The following is a 21794-nucleotide window of genomic DNA, read 5'->3' as shown; positions in this document are numbered from 1 at the left end:
AGTCTGCAGCCAGCGAAATTAATACATTAATACATGCATTGCTAAGTTGGATATGCTACTTGTCTTTGGATTAAACCCAAACATATAAAAATAGTAGTAGCAGTAGGCTATATTTACAGGTAGTAAGAGGCGAGTGAGAGACAAACGCATAACTGGACTTAATAAGCACCTTTTATTTATACAAATGTCTTTTCAAACACATGGTACAAAATCTTAAAACTTTTTTAAATGTTAGCTAAACCAAGTTCTTTGCTTTCTAGTAAACAAAAACACATTGTTTGTTTCACAGTGTAACCGCGTCAATTGGGGTTATGAAAGCAGTGACGCACAATTAATTACGTACGACCCGCTCCGACATTAACATGAACTTAAATAGTCCGACACAGGCATTACCTCTAGTTCCTTCATATATACAAACAAAAATAAAAGGGTAGGCCTAACATTGTAAGTTTGGCTACTGCAAAGTGCACACACTGTCAAGTATCAGCATATACAAAAAATGAACTCTAAAGCCATCATTTGATCGAGGCTTTATGAAAGCAGTAAAACACAAATAATTAGCTACTAAAACACAATAAAACAGTGTCGAACGATGAAATCCTCCATCTCTAGGCCATCATTTGATCGAGGCTTTATGAAAGCAGTAAGGCAATCATTTGATCGAGGCTTTATGAAAGCAGTAAGCACAATTAATGAATTACCTACTGTCTGAAACACAATAGAACAATGTCAACAACAAAAACTCTTCCATCTAAGCCATCATTTGATCGAGGCTTTATGAAAGCACAACAAAATAGCTCTATAATAAATAAAATAAAATACATTGTAGACATAATGCCTTCATTTGAGGCTCAATCAATAGGCTTCTGTTGTCTACATTTTTACAAAAATAAAGACAGACACAATGAAGTTAAATAAAAGCAAATAGAGGCTGGTGGACAAATAAGGAGTCTGACTACTCACTGCTGTGCTTTTGATTGAACTCGTTTTTGATTGTGTGCCAAAAAGACCAACGTGTCCACATTTTTTGGCAACAGGGAACTTCTAGTTTTGTTAACAATAAATCCAGCTTTCGAAAAGATGCGCTCCGAAGGGGTTGAAGTGGCAGGGATACAGAGAAGACGCTTTGCTAGAGTTGCCAACTTGGGAAAGCGGTGCTGATTTAACCCCCACCATTTCAGTGGGCCGGTTTCCGCTTTGGATCTGTCTCTTAAAAAGTCAGTCAGTTCATCTTCTGCAGTGCCGCCACTGTGGGGTTCATCTTCATCGTCCATTAAGAGGAGTCGGTCAATGACGATATCTCGGTCCGTTTTAGCCCTCTTTGCCGGTGAAGCCACGTCAATGTCTTCGTCCCCGTCACTCTCAGAAAAGGCAGCCTGGAGAGCCAGGCGCTCAGCCAGACGTGTCACCTCTGTGTGGACCTGTTGCTTTCTCACGTCGGACAGCCACTTTAACTTCTTGTAACGGGGGTCCATGGCTGCGCAGAGGACAGCAGCATCAGTTGGGTCTGAGATTCGCCACCTCCTATTAATTTCCTCCGACAGTTTACTTTTCAGAGCTTTTGTGGCGGGGCTGTCATCATCTTCCTCTGTCAGATATTCTCTTTCTAGATTAATCAGCATTGGTACTACTGCTGATAAGGACACATTTTCTTCCTTTGACAACAGCTCAGTCAGAGTGACGAAGGGCTTCAAGATGGCTACAGCATCCTCTGCGATGGCCCACTGGGCTGTTGTCAGGTCCAGAGCTCGGTCCTCTCTTTTAGTGACGTCTCGGTCAGAAAGGACAGCCGAGATTGGCCACCGTTGCTCGCACAGACGCTGGAGCATTGCATACGTCGAGTTCCAGCGAGTTGCAACGTCTTGAATTAGTTTGTGATCGACTGCTGGCTCACCTGGCTGTGACCTCTGTTTAGCCTTTAACGCCGTAGTTGCTTTGGCACTCTTTTTGAAGTGGGACACGAGTCTCCTAGCATGTCCCACGGTACGGTTTACAGGGTCATGATGTTTTAGTGCGGCATTGATGCACAGCTGGAGCGTATGCCCCGCACAGCGCACCCCCCTGACATCACCCCAATCCTCCTCTGCTTTCAGTGTATTTAGACACAGAGTCATATTGGACGCATTGTCGCAAACAACTGCAGCTCTCTTCTTTGCGGGTATGGCGTAAGCATCGGCTACGTCTCCAAGTCTCTGTGCAATGTTTACACCCGTGTGAGCCTCCTCCATGGCCCTAGTCTCCAACACGTAGTTTTTCATTTTCCAGTCGTTGTTTATCATGTGAGCTGTCACCGTCATGTATGCCTCCATGTGTAGACTGGTCCACATATCAGTTGTGAAACTGACAGCAGAGCACGTATCAATTTCGCTTTTAACCTGATCACGAATGGAACTGTGTTTTAGAGAAAGAGCATGAGAGATATTCTCTCGCTTGGGCAAAGTATACAGTGGCTCCAGTGATTTTATTAACTGTTTAAATCCCTTCCCTTCCACAATGTTTATTGGTCTCATGTCCTCTGTGATGAACGAGACTAGTGCCTCAGTTATGACACCCTTCCTGGATTCCGTAAGCGTCCTTTTTGTCATTGATGAATCAATAGTGGTTTGTGTCCTGCTGGGGCCGGCTGATGAAGCATCCAGTTTAAGCATATGCTATGCACCTATGCGCCGATTTTTAGGCTCTTTACTGCCTCCTCTACTTCCACTTGCAGTATATGTGAGGATGCACCAATACTGCAAGTGGAAGTAGAGGAGGCAGTAAAGAGCCTAAAAATCGGCAAATCACCAGGCATCGATAACATCCCAGCAGAGCTTTGGAAGCATGGAGGGCAAGAAAGCATAATAGCACTGACACACATCTGCCAAAAGATATGGGAAACCAAGCAGTGGCCCCAAAAATGGACCCAATCTCTAATTATCCCCATCCCCAAGAAAGGGAATTCAAGACAGTGCCAAAACTACAGAACCATCAGCCTTATCTGTCACGCTAGCAAAGTAATGCTGCGGATCATCTTGAACAGACTGAGGAGCAAGGCAGAGGAAACTCTTGCAGAGGAACAGGCAGGATTCAGACCAAAAAGGAGCACCACTGAACAGATCTTCAATGTCAGGCTACTGATTGAGAAGCACCTTCAGCACCAGCACGACCTGTACCACAACTTCATTGACTTCAAAAAAGCCTTTGACCGTGTCTGGCATGAAGGGTTATGGCAGGTGCTCAGAAACTACAACTTCAACAATAACATCATACAGGTCATCCAAGCACTCTACACGGACTCCACCAGTGCAGTTCTCATAAACAACAGCATGGGAGAACCTTTTAAAACATCTATTGGGGTCCGTCAAGGCTGTCTCCTCTCCCCTGTCCTATTTAACATCTTTCTGGAAAACATCATGGATGAAGCACTCCAAGAATTCCACACCTCCATATCCATCGGAGGAAGACCCATCTCCAACCTCCGCTTCGCTGACGACATCGACCTCATGGGGAAAAGCGAGGCCGAACTTCAGGAACTCACCACCAGACTGGAAGAGGCGGCGAGAGCATATGGCATGGAGATAAGTGCAGAGAAAAGTAAGATCCTGGTCAACAGCCACAACCATGTATCTCCAACGAAGATCACAATGAACGGGCAGACGCTGGAGGAAGTAAAGGACTTTAAGTACCTCGGGTCCTATGTGAGTGAAGATGGCAGCTCCACAAAAGAGATAAAAGCAAGAATTGGCATTGCAACATCAGCCATGACGAGACTGGCCAGTATTTGGAAAAGTAACACCATCAGCTTCTCAGTGAAGGTCAGACTTTACAAGTCACTTGTACTCTCCACCCTACTCTATGGCTGTGAGAGCTGGACACTCACAGCGGACACTGAGCGCAGGGTACAGTCCTTTGAAAGCAAGTGCTATAGAAGAATGCTACATATTTCATATAAAGAACACCGGACAAATGATTATGTTAGACAGTTAGTCACCACCCATGCTGGAGAACAGGAGCCCCTACTCTCAACAGTAAAACGTCGCAAACTGGCCTGGTATGGTCATGTCACAAGACATACCTCCCTGTCAAAGACCATCCTACAGGGGACAGTGGAGGGGAAGCGGAGAAGAGGCAGGCAGAGAAAGTCCTGGATGGACAACATCAAGGAATGGACTGGCTGCAGCTTCCAAACCCTGCTACGCACAGCAGAAGATCGTGAGCGCTGGAGATCCCTGACTGCCCAAGCATCCACCATGACACCCCTACGGCCCCCTAGGCCATGGGATGAGTGAATGAGTGAGTGAATATGCACCTATAAACGCATATAATGATAACAATTAGTCAAGTTGCTTGCTAATGCTAACTACATTAGCCATTTGCTTAATGGATGTGCTGCTACGTTATGCTGCTACTTACGTTTTTCAAGTGGCTCTTCAGACTCGTTGTTGAGTTGAGGTATGCCATTTTCTTTTCGCAAATCTGGCATTGAGCTTTTTTGGTGTTGTCTGGGCATATTTTAAAATGCAACCACACTTCTGATTTCTTCGTGGACATGCCTGCAGGCTGCTCTTGTTGTTTGTTTGTTGACGGCTTTGCTTAACACATGGCAGGAGGACGTCGTGACGTTGCACTGGGGGGAGCAAGGTAAGCGTATTGAGGCGCACGGTAAGGCACGCGGCCCCCCCTCCCCAAGTGTACAACCACTTTAACCTTGTGTAGCGCGGGTCCATTGCTGCGCAGATTGTACAATTGGGGGGGTGGGGGGGGGGGGGGGGGGGTCAAAAAAAAAGAAAAAAAGAAAAAATTATCAAATTTAAAAAACGGCCAATTACTCCATTTAAAAAAAAAAAAGTTTGAATCATGTGCCATCGAACGAAGCTTCGAATATTCGAGTTATTTGGGTCAGCCCTAGTTGTATGCGATGTTGCGGTTGAGGTGTGGGGCCCGCCCTCCCTCCCATTAGTTCTCAAGGGCCTGAAAAATAAGGCCCGGCCGGCCCTAACTGGGCCCTACTGGGCCCTACTGGGCTGACCCAAGGCTCGGGCCGGCCCCAACAATTACCGGCCTGGCCGCTAGGGGCAGTTGAAATGTCTTTTTTGGGGGTAATATTTTCTTTTTTTTCTTCACGGAAGTCCGAGGCTCGGCCCGGCCCGACTAATTAGCATAGATTTGGGGCCTGGCACACCGAAAACGTTGGTTCGGGTAGGGTCGGGTTCGTGCTGAATTTGAGAACTCTACCTCCCATTAGACAATTTTAATATAGGTTGGAATGAGAGAACCTTCACACACCCGTCCCTTGTTCCTCAGAGAGAAACCTTTACATACATATCACCTTCCGTCTCAGATCCTAACCGTCTAAGAATTGTATTGTAATACTGTAAGCTACTGTGTTCTTTTCAGTTCATGTCCCTGACGGGGTCAAAGCCAGCATCACCTCTCATCCTGACCCAGTGTCCATGAAAGAAAGTGTTCTTTCAACAGAGAAGGAAGTGGCAGTACATCGCTCTGACACTGAGACGAGTGAAAAAAAAAGAAGTGAGTGTTTTTGAATGCCATAGCCTTGGCTGTAGAGTAACGATTGCTCTGACATTATTAGTGAAAACAGTGACATAGTTGTTGATCGATTTGGAAAATATTTGATAATTGAGGTCCTTTGCCTGCTGTCAGTGTGCACAAGAATCATGACACTGATCATCAAGTTGAATGCAAACGTTTACTGTGGTCAGACACACACGCACACACACACACACACACACACACACACACACACACACACACACACACACACACACACACACACACACACACACACAGGATCGAATGGATGATCTTCTGCCGAAGATAATGGCAAACACAAGTGGCACACTAACCAAAGCAGCCATGTAAAATATCTTTGTATAAAAGTTAGATGCATCAGGTCATAGGGAATTGACCCTGATGTTGAATTGATGACTGGTTGATGGGAACACTTTATGCCTTTTTTTGTTTTAGGAAGAATATCCTACACAACTTTTTTGCTTGAGTTTAGAGATTGTCCTGCAGCCCAGAGCGATCCAGAGTTCTTCGTAAGTTGAATACCTCTTCAACAATACACTGGTGGCAGCCATCACTGTCAAACAAACAACCGCTTTATAGTTATTGATGTATTTTTCTTTTTCAGGAGCCCCTGATTGTTAAGGGACCATCCAACAGCCAGTCTGTATCCAGCACAGACACATGTGGTAAGCTTGCAGCAGTGTTGATTTCGTCGACTAAAACTATGACGAAAAATGTTCGTCGACTACCTTTTTTCACTGACGAAAACGAAATAAAAACGAAATAAAAACTAAGCTATGCTGACTAAAACTAAGACTAAATATATTGACAATTTCGTCAACAAATACAAACTAGACTAAAATGTTAGTGAGGGACTAGTGGAGAAGAGATCCAGTAGAACTAAAAGACAAGTAATTTTATGTTTGGTTGCGCTCGGTGTTGCGCTCTGAAAAATAGCAGATCTACAAGCTCACAACGTGTCGCGCTGCGACGCGTTGTGAGCTTGTAGATTTTGCTATTTTCACCACGCAACTACTGTGTAAAATCAGCCATTACGACGCCATCAAGGCACCGCCAAAATACATTTTAGTCGACTAAATCAACTGTAGATTTAGCCGACTATAATCTTATATTTAGTCGACTAAAACTAGACTAACAACAGTAAAACATTTCAGATGACTAAAATATGACTAACTAGACCACTGAAGTTACGTACAGTTAGGGTTAGGTTTGGGTTGAGTAAAGAGTCAGTAATTGACATTTCTCCAATATAAGACCACAAGCCAACAAATAAACAAGAAGCAATAGTAGTGATATTTTGCTATCCGCCCCGGAGTCTGTTAGAATGATGAGGATGAGAGAAGTTGAGAACCCAGTCTGATGATTCAGTATAGCAGCAAAGAAGAACGATGCATCGGGAACAAACTGAACTCCAAACAAGTCTGTGAGTTCAATATGTTCTGGTTTATTCAGAGAAAGGCAGAGTATACATGTTGCATTTAAGACAGTGGCAGTCACATGGCTTTAGTAATTACACAGATAAAGGGTTCATAAGAGGGTGAAATGAGCCGTAGATGAGATGAGCTGTAGGTTTGCAAGTTCAGGCAGACGCGAGAACATGGGGCCTCTTCCTGTCTCTCGAGACAGCAGTTTGATGGAAACTGCCAGGTAGAATGGCACACAGGAAGTCATGGCACAGATGGGCCTGTTGAGCCGTTTGCACACAATAAATGGCATGGGCCCCACTGAGATTGCAAGATAGGCCTCCAAGAATACTGCAGATGAAGGTCGACTATGTATGCTAGACATGTGAAATAGAAACGAGACGAGGCACTTAAGGTGAACAGATGCAACACCTCGGCCATTCTGTCAACCACAGAATGGCCCCCTGCAATAAAGAATGTCAATTCTAGGTTCTGTATGACAGGAGAAGCAATCAGTGGACACAGTGGAAGTGACAGCATTAACATGCATTGTATAAGTTTTACAACAGTGACGAGATGTTGGGTTGTATGCGATGTTGCGGTTATAGACCCTTGTGTAATTGTCAGTAGACGTGGACAAGGTGAAACAACTGATAAATAATTATGTTGAAATGAATTGCAAAGTTTCACAATTACAGTACATTGAAAATCACGATTTTTTGATTACTTTGTGGTCTGGTGTTAAGAATGCGATGTGGGATTTGTACATTGTCATATGCCCATATATGGAGCTGACTCGTGGTTCATTTATGGTTATGTTGTCATTGTGACGTGGCTGTGGTTTGTTTATGTTGTCATAGTGACGTGGCCGTGGTTTGTTTATGGCTGAGTCAGAATGATTAGCCAATTTTAATATAGGATGGAATGAGAGAACCTTCACACTGCACCCATCCCTTGTTCCTCTGAGAGAACCTTTACATACTTATCTCCTTCCGTCTCAGATCCTAACCGTCTAAGAATTGTATTGTAATAATATTGTAAGCTACTGTCTTCTTTTCAGTTCATGTCCCTGACGGGGTCAAAGCCAGCATCACCTCTCATCATGACCCAGTCTCCATGAAAGAAAGTGTTCTTTCAACAGAGAAGGAAGTGGCAGTACATCACTCTGACACTGAGACAAGCGAAACAAAAAGAAGTGAGTGTTTTTTGGTTTATTTGTAAATGTCTTGGTTTGTGGCTCACAAAAAAAATCACTTCCCTGTGCATAACAAATCATCTGATTATTCTCTTCTTTTCCCTGCTGTAAATGTGATTGAGATATATTCTGGTAGCATTTTTCAGTTGATTGGCACTAAAGTACAGGGTAAACTGTTGCGCCCTTCTTTGTCCTTTGTTCAGGAATCAGGGTTGACTGCAGGTGCGGTGGTCTCGAAAACGTAAAGGAAAACTGCCAGAAAAAGACTCGCTCTCTGCATAAACTTAAGGAAGACTCCTTAGACAGAAACTTAGTATTTGTTTTATTTTAACATGGTCATACTCATAAAGTGCTCTGTGCTCAAAGTGAGGGGTACAACAAAGTTGCAAATGTTTCAGTCGTAGGACCTTTGTCAGTGCTACTGTATATGAGTGGATCACAGACAAACCAGTTGCTCGTATACGGCGCTAGATCAGCTCGGTTGCTGAGGATCACTACTCAAGGACATCACCATGGCAACGGTGGGGCGTGGACATTACTTTACAGAACAAAAAGGACCTACATTTAGACAGCAATATACATTGTACAGACCATTTCACATATAAACATGTTAGCTTTTCTTTTTTTCTTCTTTTTTTTCAAGGCATCAATCGAAATTGAGGCCGATGCAACACGTTGTGAACTTTCAGATCGGCTATTTTTGCAGTGCAACACCATCGTGCAACAAAGTGTAAAATAGAGCTCATGTGGCTGAGCAGCTCTTGGTGTTCCGAGAGGTTGCATGTGTGAGTTGGCATGTACAAAGTATACTGCATCTATTACTTTTAAGAAATACAAATGATCAGTACGGAGTCCAGCATGTTTTTTAAAAACATTTAGATCCATGGTGTCCTCTCAGCCATTTAGGACACAGGGATTTCGGTAACACTTCCTATGATACAATTCCTATGTCTATGCGATGCGAGAGTGGGGACTACTACTAGCCAACACCTACTCGGGACTCCTGAATCGCTGCCCTCTACATATTTATGTCTATGGCTAGTGCCATAGCCTTGGCCGTAGAGTAGCGATTACTCTGACATTATTAGTGAAAACAGTGACATAGTTGTTGATAATTGAGGTATTTTGCCTGCTGTCAGTGTGCACAAGAATCATGACACTGATCATCAAGTTGAATGCAAAAGTTTACTGTGGTCAGACACACACACACACACACACACACACACACACACACACACAGGATCGAATGGATGATCTCCTGCTGAAGATAATGACAAACACAAGTGGCACACTAACCAAAGCAGCCATGTAAAATATCTTTGTATAAAAGTTAGATTCATCAGATCATAGGGAATTGACCCTGATGTTGAATTGATCACTGGTTGATGGGAACACTTTATACCTTTTTTTGTTTTAGGAAGAATTTCCTACACAAGGGAATTTTTGCTTGAGTTTAGAGATTGTCCTGCAGCCCAGAGGAATCCAGAGTTCTTGTTCTTCGTAAGTTGAATACCTCTTCAACAATACACTGGTGGCAGCCATCACTGTCAAACGAACAACCACTTCATAGTTTTTGATGTTTCTTTTATTTTTCAGGAGCCCCTGATTGTTAAGGGACCATCCAACAGCCAGTCTGTATCCAGCACAGACACATGTGGTAAGCTTGCAGCAGTGTTGATTTCGTGGACTAAAACTATGACGAAAAACGTTCCCTTTTTCACTGACGAAAACAAAATAAAAACGGGAAAAAAACTAAGCTACGATGACTAAAACTAAGATTAAAATATATTGACAATTTCGTCAACAAATAGAAACTAGACTATAATGTTGGGGAGGGACGAGTGGAGAAGAGATCCAGTAAAACTAAAAGACAAGTCATTTTACTGTATGTTTGGTTGCTCGTGTGTGTTGCACTCTGAAAATAGGCGATCTACAAGCTCACAACGCGCCGCGCTGCGACGTGTTGTGAGCTTGTAGATCGGCTATTCACCATGCAACTACTGTAAGTGTAAAATCAGCCATTACGACGCCATCAAGGCACCGCCAAAATACATTTTAGTCGACTACATCAACTGTAGATTTAGTCCACTATAATCTTTTGATATTTAGTCGACTAAAACTAGACTAACAGTAAAGCATTTCAGATGACTAAAATATGACAAACTAATTCAGTGTTTAATTCAAAAGACTATGACTAAAACTGAATCAAAATCTGCTGTCAAAATCAACACTGGTTTGCAGGCTCAGCATTATGCCAAGACAAATGTGGAAAACCTGCATTGGGATCTAGGCTTTTGCCGTAACCTTTTAGGTTGTCTATTTCAGGGAGGGGTCTCCTTAGCTGGGTTTTTATTACCACAAATGAAATAAATGAATGTCAGAAATTGTTAAAAGCACCTCCTTCACCACCTTAGCACCACCCACCTGTCCTAGTCCCTCCTCCACCTCATGCCCACACCTGTTGTGTTATGATAATGAGGGGGAGGGTATGTTTTTACTGTGTCACTAAAGCACTGTTTTTCTATTGGCACGTTTGACCCTCAAGGTTTCAGCCTCCAGGAAGAAACTCAAAATAGTCAGAGAAGACATAAAACACCATAAAACCACCACCGGGGGGCTTAATGAAGTTCTATCAACCTCATAGACACATGAAAAACAGAAAAAGTGCAAAAACATGGCACCAGATTTTCAGATAATCTGTGGGGAAAAATGCTGATGTAGCTCGTTTATCACACCGATCTGTTGGCAACTCAGCAACTCAGAAATCAAACGAAACACGCCACAGCACCCGGCCAATTATACCCGTTGGATATCGAGCACATGAAGTGATTAACACTTAATCTTTCCGCCGCAACCGCAGATATGAGCACGATCTGCGCATCTCTACTGTGCAGTTTCCATGTAGCCACCATTTCAACTTCCCTAAAATGTGTGCATTAGTTGCAATTTTGCCATTTTTTTGCCAGCAGCAGATGATATGTATTCCTTTATTTGGTATTCCAAATACTTTGAAAAACTGAATGAGCACAACTGCTCATTAAAAAAATAACCAATACGGTCAAATATTTAATGTAGAGGTGAAAAAAAGGCTGCTGCTACTGTTTGGAAAATATGTCGGGATGAAATTGGGTTCAGGCTTAATAAAAGGTGATCGAAGTTGGTCTCTGGCCGGGTTTGGACAGAATTCTGTCGGGCTTGGGCCGGGCCAGGCTCAACTGTTCAGGACCGATTAAAACTCTAGGCTCAGCCCACTGTACCCAATGGTGACTAATAGCTCCTTCACTGCTTGCTTTTGCCCATTGTCCAGTCAAACCGGTGAGCCACCATTTTAACAGCCTTCTGTTCACCAGGTGACCTGCAAGTCTACCCAAGCATGATGGGACAAGTCTACACAAACAACATCTACCGTCCACCTGGAGTACAGCAAGTCTTCCCAAGCATCTATTGTCCGTCGGGATACCGGCAAGTCTACCCAAACACCTGGCTGGGCCCAAGCACCTACGGCCCACCAATAGACCAGCAAGTCTACCCAAGCACCTACGGCCCACCAATACACCAGCAAGTCTACCCAAGCACCTACGGCCCACCAGAAGACCAGCAGGACTACCCAAGCACCTCTGGTATAATATATGGGTCACATGGGAAGCTATGTTCCTTTAGAACACGTGCTATGATGTGTGTTCAGTATCTCATTGTGTGTGTGTGTGTGTGTTTGTGTGTGTGTGTGTGTGTGTGTGTGTGTGTGTGTGTGTGTGTGTGTGTGTGTGTGTGTGTGTGTGTGTGTGTGTGTGTGTGTGCTTACTACTAGTCCTACTAGAATCCACATTTTTGGAAGACTAGCTAGCTGCTTAGCAAAAATGGAAATTCCAAAATGAATATTTTAACAATATTTTATATTTCTATACACTGGTCACGCCATTAAGAGCTGGCAGATATCCTTGGGGGATGCTATTGGTTATGACCTTGGTCTTGTGTGGCCAAACTTGGCACACTATAACTCCACTCTGGTTACAGGTTAAGTGCCTGTTTTACTTAATTAGATAGACGGCAGATTTCTGGGTCTGTCAGGGTTTCTGCAGGGTCACCAGGGTGTCTCGTAGACCTTCTGGGAGTAATAGTGAAGCCGGGTTCTTGCTCCCTTCCTCTAATAGACTGTCTTAGGGCCATTAGGACACTGTTGCACCAAACTTGGCACAAACACTGTTCAAGGCTCAGTCTGCCATGACAATAGTCACACCATCTTCTACTGGCTCCTTTCCCACAACAACCTTTTTGCTAGACCCAAGGGGTCGGCCTACATGTGGCTTTGTCACCCTTTCGTCCATACATGGGCATGTCAGTTTTTTGTCCCCCTTTCGTCCATACATGGGCATGTCAGTTTTTTGTCCCCCTTTCGTCCATACATGGGCATAGAAGGGATCTCGCATGACGTGACTTCGCATGACACGTCATGCAAAGTCCGGCCATTCAGATTTCAACCACTAGGGGTCTGGCAGTACCAGGTCTCCTGGTTCCCTTGTTTCCTGCCTATAGGAGATAAATCTAATCTAAGAGGTTAAAGGGTACATGCAAAGACCACTCTGGCATACTCCCTAAGGACCACTCTGGAATGTCAGAGTAAAACAAAATGTCAGGAAACTATTTATAATCTTCTGTAGGCCTACACGGCAGACTCACTTTAAAAATGAAATTTCTTTATTGCTAACCTTTTTTTCTATGCTTGGCCCTGAAACGGAGGCGTGTTTTGCCTTAACCAATCACAGTCTCAGCCGACGGTCCCATCCCTCGGGCTATGGGATTGAGGGCTCTACACACACATACACAAAGCCCAGAGCTGTTTGTGTCTCATGCAGTGATACGGAGAGAGAGAGAGAGATGGGCAATGCTGAGGCACGTTTATGTACAGCATTGCTTATTTATCAACTACGGTTTAAGTTTAAAACTAGTAATGCTCCGTCTGGCCGTCATCTTGAGTTGAATAAAGAACATGTATAGCAGCCCAGGCCAAGAGTGTCTCCCAAAGGAAAATCCGGTGCGAGTGGAGGAACATGAGCTATGGGAATCACACAGGTGAATTAAATCATGATTCATATATATTCATAAGGGCTTTGCATATGTCATCATCACGCAGTACGTTGCGTTTGACTTTTAGGGACTTTTCACATAAAAATACAAAACAAATACAAAACATACAAACATGGATTTATTTCTTTTTTTGGTCAATGTTATGATGACCACTGATATGCTCTAAAAGTGTGAAAAACAGTATTTTACCATTTCTGGTAAACAATCGGTTAATATGAGATAATACTGGAAGGTGGCAGGGGGGGCATGGTCTAGGTGTTGTCTGCAGTTGGGGGAGACAGGAGTGGCTCTGCCAACTCACAGGCACACCTGCAGCACATTGGGTAATTAGGTCGGGCTGGGCCCAGCAACAGATCACAGTCACTACACCCTCCTGCTGCCACATGGATTAAACATGACTTTCCTTTACGCTGCCATGTTCAGGGCATGACACAAAGTATCAATCAGGTGCAAGGCCTTTGGTTGGACTCAGACTGTTGTGCAGACAGAGGATGCCTGGGCAACGTAGAGCCGAGGGACATGGATGTGGGAGGTACAGAGGAGGTGTGTGCTTACAGCCAGAGAACATGGGTGTTGTAAGAAGTACAGGTTGCTGAGCTTGGACTGAGAGTCTCTCTCAATGTGTGCCGTGCGCGCACTGTGTGCAAATAATCTATCCAATGATAATGGGCCTTATAATCTCTGTATGTTTAGGTTAAGGGAAGTGATGTAAGTGATTTGGTGTGCCAAACTAACTTGACTGAAGCCTTTTTACTCTTTGGGGAGCATTGGTAATTCTTGAACTTCCTCCAGCTGCTTCAGTGTTGGGCGACTTTCTTCTTTTCTAGCCGTTTCCAGGTCTTCCTTACTTTCTTTTCGCCTTTTAGGTTCCAGGTTAAGGCCTGCCTGGTTGTGCTGGAGGATGGTTTGCCCTATCTAGCCCCATTTCCTGCGTTTGATTTATGTTTCTATTTATTTTTGTCTGAAACATTTGGGGTGGAGGTTTTTCCTTGGCCTACTGGGAGAGTGCGTGCAAAGTTTTATTGTTTTAGTTTTATTTATTGGTCCAGCTGTGCCAGATTACAGTAGCTGCACACGCATACACACACTGCGCGAAAACAAAAGTATGCAGCCTTCGGCCGTCTGGCCTGATGAAGACGATGATAAACGATCATAGATCACCTAATATGTGTTTTTCCTACACAGGATGGACAGATTGGGATGCTGCAGACACCTGTTGGAAATGTGGTCAGAAAGGACATTGGGCAAGGTATTGTCCCAACTCAACAGGTGAGAGTGGATTTCAACCCACAGCCCTTGAAAGTTGGGAAACCCTAAAACCAAAGTAAAGCAGTGTAGTGAGAAATCAAGACGACAATGATGAGATGTTGTCTCTAAAGGAAATCATGAGTACAGTATCTATCATATCATACGTATGTTGGATGATATACAGCTAAGATACATACTGTAGACAGGCAGACGGGCCTTTATTGATGCTGATGGAAATTCCGTTGTCATAAATAGCAGCACCACAATAAGGATGAAGAAAATGCAGTACAGAATAAGTAGTAACATCCGACCTGGCCGTCTGCGCCTGGACTGGTGAGGTTTGTATGATGTATATGCCATCAACTGGTAGAAATACAGGCATACGTATTGTGTACATTCTATAACCAATAAAAATGGCATGCAAATTGATTTAAAGAACTAAAGACTGACCAGGCTGTCTGCACTTGGCCATAAAAACACCATTGGGACATACTAATGTAAAATCTGTAGACTTCTACCAGAGGAACAACATGGTTAGAGAGGCCCACAGATCAGAAAAGTCGATTCTATCATATATGGACCCTTGTGAAAAGCCAGACAAAACCTGTGACAACGTAAACTAGATTTAAGCAATATCTGTATACCTGTATGTAGAAATAGAGATTATGTGATTGTTTTTTCCATCTTGATACAATATGTACAAGATGTTAATTATTTTGTTCATTTATAGTCAGCTGTGTTCCTTTATGGTGAGTGGCCCTGATGCTTTATGCCATGGACCCGAGGGAGTGCATTGCCCGGCATGAAGTCGGTCTGCAGTAGTCCAGAACTGCCGATCCACCCGATATGCCCATATATGGACATCTACAATGGGACAAGGACAGATAGATAAAGAGATCTCGATATATGGGCATAGATGGGACAAAGACAGACGGGTACAATGGGTTCCCTGACAATGGGTACATCAGGTAGAACGGGCATTCCCAATTTGCATCGTTCCCAACTTGCATCATTCCGGGCCCAACAGTGTACTCCCTCATTCCACCACAAGGTCTTTGTCTTCCTTACTCTGTCCCGAGGGCACCCCAAGTTATGTCTTAACACTCTCCCTTACCACGTCTGCAGTATTTGTCCAGTTATCCAGCAACTCTTCACTGCCTGTCTTAACTCCTCTCTGAACTTCACACGACATTCTTCCCTTTTCATCTTTCACCATTTTGATCTACAAGGATCAAAATGGTGAAAGATGAAAAGGGAAGAATGTTGTGTCATCCTACAGAGCACCAGCCAGTGCTGCCTTGCTTCATACTGCTCATTCTGTCTGACCACAGGAGTGAAAGTGATATTCACAGGAAAGAACAACTGTTTCGAATGTGGACAGCCAGGACATTGGTTCAGGAATTGTCCCACCTCAGCCCCTCCAGCCCAAGGAGGTGAAGTAAAGAATTGTCCCACCTCAGCCCCTCCAGCCCAAGGAGGTGAAGTAAAGAATTGTCCCACCTCAGCCCCTCCAGCCCAAGGAGGTGAAGTAAAGAATTGTCCCACCTCAGCCCCTCCAGCCCAAGGAGGTGAGGTAAAGAATTGTCCCACCTCAGCCCCTCCAACCCAAGGAGGTGAAGGTCCAGGACCTACATGTAAGTTTCCCATCCAATGGTCTCACAAAAAAAGGCCTATATATGTATCAAACTTTGTGCAGACTGTAAACAAAATGGTTGCGTACATAATACACACACATTTACATATACATATACATTGTTCTGTGTTTGTCCATAGATAAGTTAAAGGTTCTATGACATTCATTTTCACTTTTTTTATTTTTTGTTTTTTGGGGGGGTTTATGACCTCAATTACACCCCAAAAACCTGAACTTTGAACATTCAGTGGATTTTCTGTGGTCTGTTTTTTTTTTTTATAATTAGGCTGAAAGGTAATCTGGGATTGGCCCCTTGACTTTGATGTCATAGATAGTCATTTAATCCCGCCCCCTCTCCTCCCTCCCTTGTCTCAAAATTGCTGAGACAACAGTGGAAAAGAAGCATAAATTAACAGAAACTGATAAACAGTGTAGTAGTGGCACATCAAAGAAGCAGTAAATATATTTCCGCTGTAGCATTCAGAGCAACGCTGAGGAAGAAATAAAGCGGTGGGACCTCAATTGGGAGGTCAAAAAGCACATCTTTCTGGGTCGTCCTTAAACGAGCCCTCCATCGTCGCTTCCAGTCATCCCGGTTCTCCATACATCTGGCCAGCTCGTTGGTGCTTTGCGCTCCTGCGTCTTTCTTGAATACATCCACGTATGTTAATGTGGGACGGCCTCCTGACTGATTCATCGATGCCCACAAAGCAAGTGTCAGAGCCACCAGGAGGCGGAGAGGAGGCTGATAAAAACAACACATGCATCATACTAAGAATACTGTACATGTATGGAACTATGGCTTATGAGCCGTACTCTAGTGCTCTCTCCACTGGACCAGTGCATGACTGGTCTCAACTTCCAGGCAGGCAGCCATGTTTTTCTGAGAACTGTATCGGCACATTCATTCATAATGTTTTAAAAATGTCTATTTCACGTCAATATAATGGGAATAAAAGTTGTCTTGAGAGGAATATACACCAATTTAGAACATACAAATGTTAGTGAATGTTGCAGTGACTCTCAGGTTACTGCCTGAGTGTACATCCTGGCCTCATCCCAGAACAGGGATGCCCAAAGTCCTGTGGAAACGGGGATGCCCAAAGTCCTGTTATAAGATAAACAAACTAAGCAATGTTTTGATAGAATTTGGACTGGCTGCTGATGTTTGCCTGTGTTTTGGAATCCTTATAATATACTGTAGCTATTATTTGTGTTTTTTTTTAAATCTCAATCGTTCTGCTTTTATCATTTTAAAGCTACTGCTGAGCCCCCTGGTGGTGAAATGACAGCACATCATCCCACCCATACAGAGGCTCCAACTACAGTCTCCAAGCCAAATAAAGGTGTGTGTGTGTCCGTGTGCGTGCGTGAGATTGAGAAAGCCGGGAGAAGAAACATACCTACTGTAGGAGGAGATACTAATAATATATCGAATTTATTTAGCGCTTTTCTTGCTACTCAGTCGCTTTACCACAATTCAAATAAAAGAAGCGAAAACTGTTTGAAAAGGCTAAAAACTAAGCAAAGAAAAAAAATCACACCCAGTGTGAAGTTGGCGGTGTGATTCACTTAAAAAAACATAATTGTTTTTTAAGTGCTTAGTCCTATTTATAGGGCTATGCACATGTGTCATGTGTTTCACTAGCCAATCACAGTCCTGAATAGAGTCAACCAGTGTACAATTGTGGCAATCACGGTGCAGGGTTAGGGGGGTACAATGGTGGCCAATCACAACGCAGGGTTGGGGGGGTGCAATGGGTGGGGGGGTACAATGGTGGCCAATCACAGTGCAGCGAATGTCGATGTCCAAACCTCACATATAGGGGCGGTTGCACCGCCCAAAAATCAAACTAAAGCTAAAAGGGAGATTTGAATTAGGGAGGGAAAGCTAGTCTGAAAAGGTGGGTTTTGAGGGAGGATTTGAACAGGGCAAGGGTGGGGGCGGCTTTGATGTGAGGTGGGAGTGAGTTCCAAAGGGAGGGGACTGCAACCGAGAAAGCCCTGTCACCCCAGGTGCGTTTCTTTGTTCTGGGGATGTCCAAGAGGTTGGTATCACTAGACCTGAGGGAGCGGGAAGGGGCGTGGCGTTTGAGGAGGTCAGAGAGGTTGCGGGGGGCCTGGTTGTTCAGGGCCTTGTAGGTGGTGATCAGTATTTTGAAATCTATTCTGTGTTTGACTGGGAGACAGTGGAGGTCGTGGAGGACTGGTGTGATGTGGTCTCTGGATCGGGTTCTGGTGAGCAGGCGGGCAGCAGAGTTTTGCACAAACTGAAGTTTCTTGAGAACTTTGGCGGGGGCACCGTATAGGAGGCTATTGCAGTAGACAAGTCTGGATGTGATGAAGGCATGGATGAGTCTCTCTGCAGCAATTTGGGATAGTGTGGGACGGAGACAGGCAATGTTGCGGAGGTGAAAAAAGGCTGTTTTGGTGATCTGGTTGACGTGGGACTGGAAGGAGAGGGTGGGATCCAGGATGAAACCAAGGTTGCGGACTTGGGTGCAGGGGTGACAATGGAGCCATCAATGTTCAGGGAGAAGTTATGAGTGGTGAGGGCATCTGGACCAATAATGACGATTTATTGCAGTTGAGTTTCAGGAAGTTTGTTTGCATCCAGGTCAGGCAGGTGGTGTGAGTGGGTGGTAGCATTAATGGTTTCGGAGGGGAGGTGGAGTTGTGTGTCTTCAGCGTAGCAGTGAAAACGGAGGCCATGGCGGCGAAAGAACTGTCTGAGGGGGAGAATGTAGTGGATGTACAGAAGAGGGCCAAGTACCGAGCCCTGGGGTGCACCGAGAAGAGAACTTTGAGGTTGCGAAGAAGAGAACTTTGGGGTTGCGACTGCCAGACTGGATGATTCCGGAATGGTAGGAAGAGCGGGTGGAGTTGAGGGCGTCTTTGTAGAGCTGTAGGTGTTGTTTATTAGATGTCATTGTGGACGGTGATACCGGTTTTCTTGGCAACCCTTTCTAACTGTCAACCCTTTGATTTTTAGGAGGTGCAGTTAATCATTATAACAGTGTGGGTGAAGGAGACACATGGTGTTTGAGTGAGTGCAAGCTGGTCCAGGCAGTGACCAGCTTGCAGAGTGAGTCATTGTAGATGTTGACCAGATCAGTGGGGAAAACAGTCAGAGTGAAGGAGGAATCGGAAACAGTGCTGGAGACGGATGTTTCAGTATGTATGTATGTATGTATGTACCACTGGCTACCAATGTATCACTGTATCGGTATACAGCAAGGGGCTAGCATCCTCTTTCTAAATTGAGGCCATATAGGAAGTGACAGTTCATAATGAATGGCCGCTAGTTTTGCCATTTCCCCCATGATTTCCCCCCTGCTGGCTGCCGAAGCAATAACTATATTCAAGCGAATGGGTTTTTGGCCGGACTTTACACTTGATTTTATTACCTTAATAAACATGGTCATAAATACTTTATGCTTTCAGTCACTAGTTTAAAGTCTTCTTTCAATTACCATGATATGCGTTTAGTAAATTATGGTCCCATTATTTTTTATTTTTGAAAAAGTGAGTATGCTTCTGTTGCTACTACTGGCTCTACCGAGAGATTACCCGCCCTCGCTGCAGTTGCAGCCAATAGCAGTCGTTTCCGGTTTCATTTCGGGACCGGAAGTTCAAAGATGGCGGATTTTAATTCAAAAGTGGCTTCAAAACGGTCTGTAGAAACCAATGGGGCTTCCTTTGTCCATTCATTTTACAGTCTGTGGTATATAGCTTCATACTCATCACTCTCTGACCTTCTCCTCACCTTCAGAACGCTATTGGTATACTCTTCCTTTAGGATTATACCTAGTTACCTACCCCACTTCTTCTCAAGTCCACCCAGTGGTAGAACAGTTTGAACCCCACTCCGATACTCATAGCCTTAGTAAAAGAACATAATATATAAATAAAGTAAAATTAACTTTAGAACTGATATTCCCAGGATCACGAAAGCGAAAGAAGGTAGAAAGGTGTTTCGGATGTGGACAGAAAGGACATCTGGCAATTAACTGTCCAGCCGAAGCAGTTGAAGGTCCGGGACCAACATGTAAGTTCGTCATATCAAACCTTGTCCAGCCTGGGCCCGGACGGCTAAGGTAGCGGTCCGGGCACCTATGCTGCCTGACAGCGTGTCGCGGATTCGACTCCCGATCCCGACGACCTTTGCATGCGTGTCATTTCCTGTCAGACTACTGTAATCTATCAATAAAGGCAAAAAGACAATAACAAATATTTTTAAAAAAGAAATATAATCTTGCCCAGCCAAACAAAATGGTTGCATACACCTTTTTCTACGTTTGTCTGTACATACTAAGTTAGCATACCCCTGTTTTTGATCAGGTGGCGGAGAACTCGGTGTGTAATTATGGGCACATGTACGCCCATGTTTCGACTCCCTATTGGGAGACAAGAGTGAAAAAGAAGCGTAAATGAACAGACTGTGAAACCGATAAACAGTGCTATTTGGCAGTGTTGTAGTACTGTAGCATATCAAAAAAGATTAAAGGGAAATAAGCCACTATGACTATAGGTCATAGTTTAGCCAGTATGTTATAATGGCTGAGAGGCGGAGGTAGACACGACTCACACAAGACACTAGATCAGTGGTTCTCAAACTTTTTCATGTCAAGGACCCCCAAATTGACACTTATTAGCCCGCGGACCCCCATTTCAAAAGATATGCCAGGGACCCCCATAAGAGAAGTTTTTTTACGGCTCTAGCAGTGATTCTCAACCATTTTAATTTCAAGGACCCCCAGTTTGACATGCATTAGGGCTACAGACCCCCATTTAATGGCATTTCTATCACTTGGACCACAATTTATATAGTAAAATCTATGTCGATTTAACTCTGAGAGTGTACAAATGTAACCAAATGGATCCGTTAGGGTCCATTTGGTTCCATTTGTACACTCTCAGAGTTACAGACCCATAAGGGTCCATTTGGTGCCTAATCTATCATTTAGCTGGGGACCCCCTGGAACTCCCTCAAGGACCCCTGGGGGTCCCCGGACCCCACTTTGAGAACCAATGCACTAGACGAGTGTCTCTGACCCTCTCAGCCTTTATAAAATGGAGGTAAACTGAGACCTCGCGTGGCTTATTGCTTTTCTGAAACGGTTACAAATATGGCAACATGAAAGTCATAGACACGTACATTTAAATAATTCACTACAATGGGTATCATGGCACAACATGTATTGCATAGCCGGGTGGGACATGCATTCCTAACTCGCATCGTTCCGACCGGCCTTGTAATAAAACATAGCCATCCTAAAACATTAAAAATATAGTAATATCTGCGTGCGTGTGTTTGTGTGTGTGTGTGTGTGTGTGTGTGTGTGTGTGTGCACGCGCACTCTGTGTCACATGTCAAACCTCTCTATTAATTTTCATATATTGTTACCATCTGGTTCTTTAATATCTGCATATTCATATTGCTTTCATGTTTTGTATATATTTTTTTGCACAGCAAAGCATCCAGTATCGTTTTGCGCACTGCGCTGCCAGGTGAATATGAATATGAAAATTATCTTGACACCATTGCTGCATTGTACTTGCTTGCCTCTTCCTTTAAACTTATTTTGACTCTCGATCAGGCCTGTAGTTTTGAGACCACGGTGCCCTGGCAATATTTTGCTCACGTGAAAGGAGGCGAACACCAGCAGGTGAGCCATATTTTCATATGTTCACAAGT

The 21794-nt window shown here is 44.1% G+C and overlaps 1 protein-coding gene across 1 annotated transcript in view; it reads left to right on the top strand.

Annotated features, from left to right (window-relative positions):
* LOC311061218 (uncharacterized protein) overlaps positions 1 to 21794 on the top strand; it is a gene marked incomplete at its 3' end in the record, with an annotated part of 79943 nt that overhangs the window by 31110 nt on the left and 27039 nt on the right. The window contains exons 16-27 of the mRNA XM_084079772.1: positions 5377 to 5511; positions 5968 to 6041; positions 6137 to 6197; positions 7996 to 8130; positions 9548 to 9630; positions 9727 to 9787; positions 11481 to 11750; positions 14401 to 14484; positions 15795 to 16097; positions 17356 to 17442; positions 21570 to 21607; positions 21697 to 21765. Of these exons, the coding sequence (XP_083935898.1) occupies positions 5377 to 5511; positions 5968 to 6041; positions 6137 to 6197; positions 7996 to 8130; positions 9548 to 9630; positions 9727 to 9787; positions 11481 to 11750; positions 14401 to 14484; positions 15795 to 16097; positions 17356 to 17442; positions 21570 to 21607; positions 21697 to 21765 (1400 nt within the window). The remainder of the gene's footprint in view (positions 1 to 5376; positions 5512 to 5967; positions 6042 to 6136; positions 6198 to 7995; positions 8131 to 9547; positions 9631 to 9726; positions 9788 to 11480; positions 11751 to 14400; positions 14485 to 15794; positions 16098 to 17355; positions 17443 to 21569; positions 21608 to 21696; positions 21766 to 21794) is intronic.

Source organism: Gymnoscopelus microlampas (genome assembly GCF_963454915.1).
Source record: "Gymnoscopelus microlampas genome assembly, chromosome: 15".
NCBI classification, from domain to species: Eukaryota; Metazoa; Chordata; class Actinopteri; order Myctophiformes; family Myctophidae; genus Gymnoscopelus; species Gymnoscopelus microlampas.
Note: the sequence above shows the minus strand (reverse complement) of the source record. Positions and strands in the feature narration are given on the sequence as shown.